This window comes from Oncorhynchus kisutch, linkage group LG7, assembly GCF_002021735.2.
Source record: "Oncorhynchus kisutch isolate 150728-3 linkage group LG7, Okis_V2, whole genome shotgun sequence".
In the NCBI taxonomy this organism is placed as follows: Eukaryota; Metazoa; Chordata; class Actinopteri; order Salmoniformes; family Salmonidae; genus Oncorhynchus; species Oncorhynchus kisutch.
The window spans coordinates 6,987,543-6,998,555 of record NC_034180.2 but is presented as its reverse complement, the minus strand read 5'-3'; the positions used below and the strand labels follow the sequence as shown (position 1 = coordinate 6,998,555).

At 44.1% G+C, this 11,013-nt stretch overlaps 1 protein-coding gene across 3 annotated transcripts in view; it reads left to right on the top strand.

Annotated features, from left to right (window-relative positions):
• Nucleotides 1–240: 240 nt before the first annotated feature.
• LOC109894056 (zinc finger protein 329-like) overlaps nucleotides 241–11,013 on the top strand; it is a 30,556-nt gene continuing 19,783 nt past the window's right edge. The window contains exons 1-3 of one of the 3 annotated variants that reach the window (XM_031828131.1): nucleotides 241–757; nucleotides 6,528–6,655; nucleotides 6,863–7,036. In XM_031828131.1, coding sequence (XP_031683991.1) covers nucleotides 469–757; nucleotides 6,528–6,655; nucleotides 6,863–7,036 — 591 coding nt within the window. In that variant the 5' untranslated portion in view covers nucleotides 241–468. Of the gene's footprint in view, nucleotides 758–6,527; nucleotides 6,656–6,862; nucleotides 8,974–11,013 lie in introns of those variants that run through there. The other 2 variants (XM_020487297.2, XM_031828130.1) reach the window with 2 other exon arrangements.

The following is an 11,013-nucleotide window of genomic DNA, read 5'->3' as shown; positions in this document are numbered from 1 at the left end:
TGTTTTGGAGTTTCCAGGACTTCACTGCCGATACATTGCAAAAAATACTGTCCTAAAATGCTCTTCCTTCTCAGGCCCCAGATCCCGAATGAAGGAGTAAATTGAGTTTGGTTCTTGTTTATTTGATTTAGTTCATTACTTGGGCTGATATACATCCAAAACAGTAGGTGGCAGCATGGACCTATAGCATTTGTTTTCGGGCCACCATAATATCAAAGAAGACAGTAGGTGGCTGCAATACACCAATAGGTGTAGTCGGCCATAAAACTTTAAAGAAGAAGAACGGAAGTGAACAGTGACCAGAAACAAGCGTTTATATTGATGTTATTTAGACGTTTATTAACACCCTGGAACTAAAACGGTGACACTTTTAACCGCACAGAATCGCATACTTACCTCGGGCAGTTTTTAATTCGCGTTGATCACGGGGCTTTGTATAGATGCTAGCTGGCTGCAGGTTAGCTAAAAATGGCTAACGTTAACTGTATGGTTTTTCACACACAAATAGCCTCCATCATGGAGGTGCTAGCGAATGCAGCCGTGGCAGAGATCTGTAAAGTCGTAGACGACGACTATGCAGTGTTTCGTTTGGAAATAACTCAAAGCAAGAAAGAAAGCAGGGGATTGCGGAGGAAACTACAGCTACTGGAACTGAAGGTGGCACGGGAGCGCGCAGAGAGAATAATGCGAGAGCGCGTCCTCGCCAGTCGTCCCAGTAGTGTCAAGATCCTCGACCGATACAAAGGAATGACAAGAGGTACATTTAGCAGAAGGCGGAGCCTGCCGCCATTCATATATAGCCTAGCCCAACCGGCCTTTTACATTGTTTGTCATCTTACGTCCGAATTTAATGTATTCCGTTAGCAACAAACTTGGCCCCTATGGACCGGCTGGTACATAAAACATCCTCCATTCAGGCTGCAAAGGCTTCAGTTTCTTCCTTAACTTGATTTAATGGCTCGTCAGTGGGGAAAACACGGACAAAATGTGCGTGCTGGTCATATAAAAAAATCCACCACCATTTTCGGACAACTTTCGGATGTTGCACACCAAGTGAGTCTGTCTACTCCTGGCAACATCAGGAAGTAGCATTAGCCACCCTAGAATGGTAGTGATATATAAACACTGCTCAAAAAAATAAAGGGAACACTAAAATAACACATCCTAGATCTGAATGAATGAAATATTCTTATTAAATACTTTTTTCTTTACATAGTTGAATGTGCTGACAACAAAATCACACAAAAATGATAAATGGAAATTAAATTTATCAACCCATGGAGGTCTGGATTTGGAGTCACACTCAAAATTTAAGTGGAAAACCACACTACAGGCTGATCCAACTTTGATGTAATGTTCTTAAAACAAGTCAAAATGAGGCTCAGTAGTGTGTGTGGCCTCCACGTGCCTGTATGACCTCCCTACAATGCCTGGGCATGCTCCTGATGAGGTGGCGGATGGTCTCCTGAGGGATCTCCTCCCAGACCTGGACTAAAGCATCCGCCAACTCCTGGACAGTCTGTGGTGCAACGTGGCGTTGGTGGATGGAGCGAGACATGATGTCCCAGATGTGCTCAACTGGATTCAGGTCTGGGGAACGGGCGGGCCAGTCCATAGCATCAATGCCTTCCTCTTGCAGGAACTGCTGACACACTCCAGCCACATGAGGTCTAGCATTGTCTTGCATTAGGAGGAACCCAGGGCCAACCGCACCAGCATATGGTCTCACAAGGGGTCTGAGGATCTCATCTTGGTACCTAATGGCAGTCGGGCTACCTCTGCCGAGCACATGGAGGGCTGTGCGGCCCCCCCCAAAGAAATGCCACCCCACACCATGACTGATCCACCGCCAAACCGGTCATGTTGGAGGATGTTGCAGGAAGCAGAACGTTCTCCACGGCGTCTCCAGACTCTGTCACGTCTGTTACATGTGCTCAGTGTGAACCTGCTTTCATCTGTGAAGAGCACAGGGCGCCAGTGGCGAATTTGCCAATCTTGATGTTCTCTGGCAAATGAAAAACATCCTGCACGGTGTTGGGCTGTAAGCACAACCCCCACCTGTGGACGTCGGGCCCTCATACCACCCTCATGGAGTCTGTTTCTGACCGTTTGAGCAGACACATGCACATTTGTGGCCTGCTGGAGGTCATTTTGCAGGGCTCTGGCAGTGCTCCTCCTCGCACAAAGGCGGAGGTAGCGGTCCTGCTGCTGGGTTGTTGCCCTCCTACGGCCTCCTCCACGTCTCCTGATGTACTGGCCTGTCTCCTGGTAGTGCCTCCATGCTCTGGACACTACGCTGACAGACACAGCAAACCTTCTTGCCATCCTGGATGAGCTGCACTACCTGAGCCGCTTGTGTGGGTTGTAGACTCCGTCTCATGCTACCACTAGAGTGAAAGCACCGCCAGCATTCAAAAGTGACCAAAACATCAGCCAGGAAGCATAGGAACTGAGAAGTGGTCTGTGGTTATCACCTGCAGAACCACTCCTTTATTGGGGGTGTCTTGCTAATTGCCTATAATTTCCACCTGTTGTCTATTCCATTTGCACAACAGCATGTGAAATGTATTGTCAATCAGTGTTGCTTCCTAAGTGCACAGTTTGATTTCACAGAAGTGTGATTGACTTGGAGTTACATTGTGTTGTTTAAGTGTTCCCTTTATTTTTTTGAGCAGTATGTATATATATATATATATATATATTACTATTATTCAGACAGTTCTGCCTCCCTAGGCGAGACAAATCTTCCCCTCCCCCAATAGGTTTGGCCTTGTTAGTAGGCTATATAATCAGTTCAATGCGTAATATTTTCGATCTGATTACATTGATAAAATCACCAATGCTCTGTACGTTCTGCCACCCTAGGTGAGACAAAAATAATTACATCTTAGACATCCGTATGAATCTAAGCATGGCACTTTCAAAAATTACTTTTCCACCCAGACAGAGGTTCTATTGATGCAGAAAACTGTAAGCTTCAACTGCTGGCTACTCGTCTATGGTATAACCCAACAACAGAAGTGCTTCCCTAAAAGCTGCCTAAGTTTAAACAAACATATTCTCTTTTCAGAAAGAGAAAAGCTCAATTAATAAGGACAGAATAGCAAAGTCACATTTTTAAATCTTCTCGAATATTATAGGCTGCAGTTTAGCTTCAGATTGTCATAGAGTGGAATCAATATATCCACATATGCGTCGGTCAACTCTTTCGCTGGCATTTTTGAGCTTGTTTCTACCATAAGGCATCAGAGTTGAGCACTGTTATTGAACGCTTGATATAATCTGGATACGTTTTGTATTTATTTCAAAATATAAAGCAAACAATAGATAGCCTTTGTTAACGAAAAGGGCAAAGGGGATATGTGATACCCTCACTCAATTCGAGCCCTGGTTTTAGTCAAACACACCAAGCCCTTCCCAGACAGAGGTATTTAATCAGTGCATGCGACAGTATTTGGCTATACCGACATCTATGGATAGGATCATTGTGTCTGTCAAACAGGTAGGCTTACCACTTATTTTTTGGGAGATGAAGAAATAGGCTCCAATTATATGTCATTCTATGTTTATGCCCATACATTTTTTTTGGAGGTCCCTCACCAGGCAGAAGAGAATTTGACTTTAAACCCTGCATCGGAGAGTTGCAATGTTGCAATCTACTACCTATAGTAGGAAACTGAGTTTCTTATTAATTGTATTTATCCGTTATTTTACCAGTTAAGTTGGCTGAGAACACATTATAATTTGCAGCAACGACCTGGGGAATAGTTACAGGGGAGAGGAGGGGGATGAATGAGCCAATTGTAAACTGGGGATTATTAGGTGACCGTGATGGTTTGATGGCCAGATTGGGAATTTAGCCAGGTCACCGGGGTTAACACCCCTACTCTTACGATAAGTGCCATGGGATCTTTAATGACCGCAGAGAGTCAGGACACCTGTTTAACGTCCCAGCCGAAAGACGGCACCCTACACAGGGCAGTGTCCCAGATCACTGCCGTCAGGCACTGGGATATTTTTTTAGACCAGAGGAAAGAGTGCCTCCTACTGGCCCTCCAACACCACTTCCAGCAGCATCTGGTCTTCCATCCAGGGACTGACCAGGACCAACCCGGCTTAGCTTCAGAAGCAAGCCAGCAGTGGTATGCAGGGTGGTATGCTGCTGGCAAATAGTAATCCACCTGTTATAACACATGGCACCACACCATAATTGTTACAATTACAATAAAAAAAAAGTGTAACATATTTAACATATATTTTAATATTCCTGTAGAACTGTAAAACAGTAAGAGCATTTGAGCTTTGGAAACAAGTGCTTTCATAAATGCATGACGGGCCTCGTATCGCTGGAGCAGTGTAAAATAAGCTTTGTCAATGACCAAATCGAATTTTATTGTTCAACCTCAGTTTCAGCATTTATTTATTTCGTCTCCGCTTAGAGTGGCCTCTTTCCTCTGCTGTGGTGCTGCATTGCAGTCCGCTATGTTTTCTCTCGGTAGCTGTCCATGGGCCTCAAATCATCTGAGTTTGCCTGTACACCAGCCTCCAGCTCTAGAAACTATCTAGGTGGTCATGCGAGTTATCATGCGAGCTGAGGAGGTGTCACTGATTCTTCCAGTCCCTGATTCCAAAACAGAAGGCTGCATTCATTCTGCTTGGAATAGACAAGCCATGGTCTCTACACTCTCTCCCTGTTCGCCATCCTCCTATTGTAGTGGGCCACCGAAAACTTTCGTTGCCCTTCATTTCTTGGGAAATTCCCCTCCTCCTCCTGATGTGGCCCAGCCTGCACTAACATATCCCGTAAAGATCCATTCATATATTTTGGCCACTCACTGGGATCATTTCTATTTATTTTGTCTGGCAGTCGGATTTATCAGCAGCACCACCACTCTCATCCGGGACGGGTAGCGACGAATCTGAATCCGGGTCCAAGATAGTAGGGTCTCCGCCGGCATTGTTTGGAGGTGTGGCTGGGCCTGGTGTTCTTGTCCAGCCAGAGAGCTGTCATCATTGATGGAAGTGCATGGCTCGGACTCCTCCGGTTTACGGTCTTCGCTGCAAGAATCAGCAAACAGGGGCTCGTCGTTCTCGGCGAATGAATGGGCTGTCCTCATAGGCTTGTCATTCTTCACACCGGCTGATGGACATTGCTGCACGTTTATCAATTTAACCAGCTAATTTCTGTGGTTTAGAGATTGTGCCTCTCATCTCATTTTTTAAAATTGTTTTTGTAAATATTCGCTGCCTGATAGTTTTTGTCTCTTAGACATGGTGCAAATTGTTTCAAATCTCTATAGATTACTTTTAGCTCAAATTATATCCACTAGTAGTAGCTAGCTAACGTTAACAGGCTAGATTAGGCTACTGCCTTAAATCACGAATCGTCTTCGTCACACACAAACATAAAATAAAATAAAATACCGATGCCTTTGCAGCCTGAATAGAGGCTGCTTTATGTACGAGTCGGTCCACCGGGGACAGGAGTGCATTACAGGCTGGCATTGCTGAACGATTAGCGCTATGCATCATGTGGGTTGAACGCTATAACACAGAATAATACAATTAATAAAATACCCACGACGGTAGTTGACTGGCTTTACTGCTTATCACTTATTGACCATTTATTCACATTACTTGAATAACATGTTTTATTTGATGACTTTATTTCATTCCAAGTCATCATCTAACCTCTATAGAGCTGCTGTCTATGCTGTATGACAAAATCAATTTGAGTAGTTCTTCAAAGTAAATAAGTCATACTTTGACTGCTGAATACCAACTGTCAATCACTTAGATCATGTATTTTCAGGATAGCGAAGCAACTGCTTTCTAGCCCTCTCGATTGCGCGTTCTCGCTTCTCTCAAAAGGTTCTTCGTGGTCAATTCGTCACCTGAAGTGACAGTACAGCATTTACTGCGATGCATTGTCTGCCCGAAATCAGGGTTTTCATACCTCTTGCGCTTAGCAGAGCAGAGCTATTGTTCATACAGGACATACCGCCCCCACCTTCTGTCAACCAAACATGTCAATGCAGAGCTATATGGAGCCCTCCGCAATGCAATATGGAGCTTGCTTTGGCCTTAGCATGCGTCCGAAGCCGCCGCAAATGCGTCAGAACTTCCAACATTTACAGATCAAGCATAAATTGTCTTTCAGTTTCCATGCCTGCTCCGCAGATGTTGGTCAATTAGTTGTTTAGAAACCGAAAAACAACTGACATTTGGGTTAATCACTCAGCACTACCGGTTGGGCTGACGGTGTCACCTACAGGTAATACACATCAGGAAGAATTATGCCCTCCAGGGGTCCAATTAAAATCCCATGGTAGTGTGAAATGCACTCAAAAGCAACATGTGAAATGTTTTCTTTCTTTCTGGCATTCTATGAGAACTCCCTGTGTTCTGCAACCAAATTACACCCTGTGCCCTCATGCGGCAATGTTTACAAACACAGACAAGGGTCTATACTGTTGAGCAGACAGTAGCTAACCTACCAATCTCTTTTCCCCCAATCACTTTCTCAGGTGAAGGTCATCTACCTGGAGGCCACAAGAACTTTGTGAAGCCAGTGGGACACAATACATGGAGAGATGACCAACCAATCACTGTTGATGAGGGGAGTGGAACCTCAACCCATCACGTTATCGTAGAGGTTAGTGTAATAGTGCTGCACTAAAAATGTGTTACTTTGTAAATCAAATGTGGCCCATTTATTTCAGAAAGGCTCCCCTCAGCTATTCACTTGTTTACATGTACATCCTTATTTATCTGCCATAGGGGAGCTTGTGAGACTTCCCTACGACATTGTTATATGATTCAACTCATTTACCGGTAATAACCTCCACTCTTCTTGTGTCAGTCTGCAGATACAGAGGCTGTAGCTCCTGGGGTCAAACTGGAGAGGTCTAAAGGAGAGGAGTACCCACGGCACAGTGATGACATTGAGACTGGACTGGCTGGAGTGCCCCCTGTAGCCACGAAGGACCCCACAACCGCCTCAGCGCGGCCCAGAACCCAACACAGCATCACGGAGGTCAGTGGACTCCTGAACACCGTCCTCAAGACAGAGACAGATACCAACACTTTAACTGTAACACGCAGGCTGTTACACACAGGATCTGACCACAGATCAGACCCAGAGAGGCTGGGGCCACTGGGCTGTCCTCCTGCTTCTAGCTCAGAGTGTTTACCGATATTTCGCCAGAGGACAGTTCATTCCTGTAGGGATGGTGACGCGTTAGACACCGGAGGTGATGATCTGTCTTGTTCTTACGCTACAGAGATGGACCCTGGCAACATATCCTTGGGTTTAGAAACACAGACTGATCAGTCTAGAGAGGATTGGAACCAGTACAGTAGTAGTTTATACTCTGAAGGGTGCCTAGATAAGAAAGGGGAGTGTATAGTGGTAGATGAGGTGACTGTGAAAGTGGAGGGCGACGCTCCTCCCACATGGAATGCAGATAGTCACCTAGGAGACGGACACTCACAGGGCAGAGATTTCTTAGATTATAGGAAAAGCTTAGAGACCAATTCAAATGTTGTTACTCACTCCCCTTTACACGCACTCGGGGATAGCGACCCAGTGTCCACGTCGATGGGGCCTTCCAATTCACACAGCCGCGTCCTTTTCGATCAGGTATTGAACTCAAACGACAGGGTTAGAGCCCAGGCTCAGGGAGGGGGAGCCACATCAGGCAATAGTAAAGAGAAACAGTTCCTCTGCATGTTCTGTAACAAAGGCTTCAGCTGCCTCCAGAAGGTGGAGATCCACCAGAGGATCCACACAGGGGAGAAACCATTTAGTTGTACCCAGTGTCATATGCGCTTCACCCAGGCTGGCCACCTGAAGAGACACCAGATGGTCCACACAGGAGAAAAACCCTACAGCTGTACCCAGTGTCACATGCGTTTCGCCCAGGCTGGTGACCTGAAAAGGCACCAGAGGGGCCACACAGGGGAGAAACCCTACAGCTGCCCCCTGTGTGAGAAGAGCTTCTCAGAGAGGACCTACCTCAGGATACACCAGCAGAAAAAACATTCCACTCAATAGAAACATAGAAAATTACCATTCTACCTGATAGCTTCTGACTTGAGATCAAACCCTTCACTAAAGACAATGATGCATTTTTATTTTTGTCAGTAGAAAAGACCAACAGATGCATTTGGAATAATGAGATTCACAGATTTCAGTGTTGAATATTCCTGGATAGAATAATGCATGCAGACATTGTGTGATATATAAAGACATATATAAGCCTAAACAGTCTATTACATGTTGTGTTTGTACTATGTAGGCCAGGGCTGGGCAATTGGCAGAAATTTCTCCACCTAATGTCAAATTGTGTAGAATTGCAGTAGACTTGCTTTAAAACGGCAACATTATTTCTACGCCCAATGGCAAAATGTGTAGATTTGCAGGAATTTGAAACAAAAGTTAGTTTCTCTCTGCTGTCAAGAGGGGGGCCTCTAAAATGTTTTGCTCGTGGGGGGTGGTTCCGATTTTTTTCTGGACCCCACTCCCGTCAACGTTGCCCATCTATGGTTTCTCCACCTATGAGTAGCTTGCCAAACATTTCTGAAAGTACATGCACTTTTCATGTGTTCCAACAAATCTCACAAGTATCAGACACAGCAAGCTCCCAGCTACTATCTAGTCAACGCTGCATTGACATTATCCCACCCCTGGTTAGTCACTATTGGCTTAAAAAAGCCAAACTTAAACACTATCTGCCAATTCATTTTCAGCAATATTGCCCATCTCTGTATGGTGCAGGCATTTGTCTCCCTCTGTGTAGCCAGTTGATGTGATAACTGTCTTTTGAGTTTCCCCAAAACCTTCTCAATTAAATGTTGTGTTTGTATCTATTATTTGCATACTTTGCCATGAAATGAGCAGCAGCATTACAGAACCATCGCAGGACGGCACATTCCTCACTCGCTAGACGCACAATTAAAGGGGAATTCGTTTTTTTGTTTTCTTCCAGACCGACTAAAAAAAGCGTTCTGATGTGATTTAAGCATTTGATTTCGTTGTTTCTCTATGAGCAATTGTAGTTTTAAGAGTGAAAAACCAGGAAAAATATAACATTAAATATATTTTTTTTTGGGGGGGGGGGGGGGGGGGTCTCAGATTTTATAGGGCCCCCTTAGTTGTTTGTTAATCATGAATTTACCAGTATATTGAGAGAGAACACAACTTTCTATCATACACGAAGGACCCAGGGAAGAGTTGCAGGGCAGAGAAGAACGTGCCAATTTGAAAGCTAGAAAAACAATAGTAGCTTGGAACATTTTAAAAGTAGCTCTTATGCTAGAAAAGGTTGGAAACCGCTGCTGTATGATGTTCTCATTCAAGTCCATTCAAGTTGTTTTTTTCCCCCCAACGACACTTTTAATGAGAAAATGAATGCATTTTATCAAGTTCATGAAGATATTTATTTTTAATGCCAGTTCTTTTCAGCCAATTTGTATCTTTAATATACAGTTGAAGTCGGACATTTACATACACCTTAGCCAAATACATTTCAACTCAGTTTTTCACAATTCCTGACATTTAATCCAAGTAACAATTCCCTGTCTTAGGTCAGTTAGGATCACCACTTTATTTTAAGAATGTGAAATGTCAGAATAACAGTAGAGAGAATGATTTATTTCAGCTTTAATTTCTTTCATCACATTCCCGGTGGGTCAGAAGTTTACATACACTCAATTAGTATTTGGTAGCATTGCCTTTAAATTGTTTAACTTCGGTCAAATGTTTTGGGTAGCCTTCCACAAGCTTCCCACTATAAGTTGGGTGAATTGTGGCCCATTCCTCCTGATAGACCTGGCGTAACTGAGTCAGGTTTGTAGGACATCCTTGCTCGCACAAGCTTTTTCAGTTCTGCCCACAAATTTTCTATAGGATTGAGGTCAGGGCTTTGTGATGGCCACTCCAATACCTTGACTTTGTTGTTCTTAAGCCATTTTGCCACAACTTTGAAGGTACGCTTGGGGTCATTGTCCATTTGGAAGACCCATTTGCGACCAAGCTTTAATTTCCTGACTGATGTCTTGATGTTGCTTCAATATATCAACATCATATTCCATCCTTATGATGCCATCTATTTTGTTTAGTGCACCAGGCCCTCCTGCAGCAAAGCACCCCCATAACATGATGCTGGCACCCCCGTGCTTCACGGTTGGGATTGTGTTCTTCGGCTTGCAAGCCTCCTCCTTTTTCTTCCAAACATAACGATGGTCATTATGGCCAAACAGTTCTATTTTTGTTTCATCAGACCAGAGGACATTTCTCCAAAAAGTACAATCTTTGTCCCCATGTGCAGTTGCAAACCATAGTCTGGCTTTTTTATGGCGGTTTTGGAGCAGTTGCTTCTTCCTTGCTGAGCGGCCTTTCAGGTTATGTGGATATAGATACTTTTGTACCCGTTTCCTCCAGCATCTTCACAAGGTCCGTTGCTGTTGTTTTGGGATTGATTTGCACTTTTCGCACCGAAGTACGTTCATCTCTAGGAGACAGAACGCGTCTCCTTCCTGAGCGGTATGACGGCTGCGTGGTCCCATGTTGTTTATACTTGTGTACTATTGTTTGTACCGATGACCATGGTACCTTCAGGGGTTTGGAAACTGCTCCCAAGGATGAACCAGACTTGTGGAGGTCTACAATTATTTGTCTGAGGTCTTGGATGATTTCTTTAGATTTTCCCATGATGTCAAGCAAAGAGGCACTGAGTTTGAAGGTAGGCCTTGAAATACATCCACAGGTACACCTCCAATTGACTCAAATTATGTCAATTAGCCTATCAGAGGCTTCTAAAGCCATGACATCATTTTCTGGAATTTTCCAAGCTGTTTAAAGGCACAGCAACTTAGTGTATGTAAACTTCTGACCCATTGGAATTGTGATACAGTGAAATTCTAAGTGAAATAATCTGTCTGTAAACAATTGTTGGAAGAATTACTTGTGTCATGCACAAAGTAGATGTCCTAACTGATTTGCCAAAACTA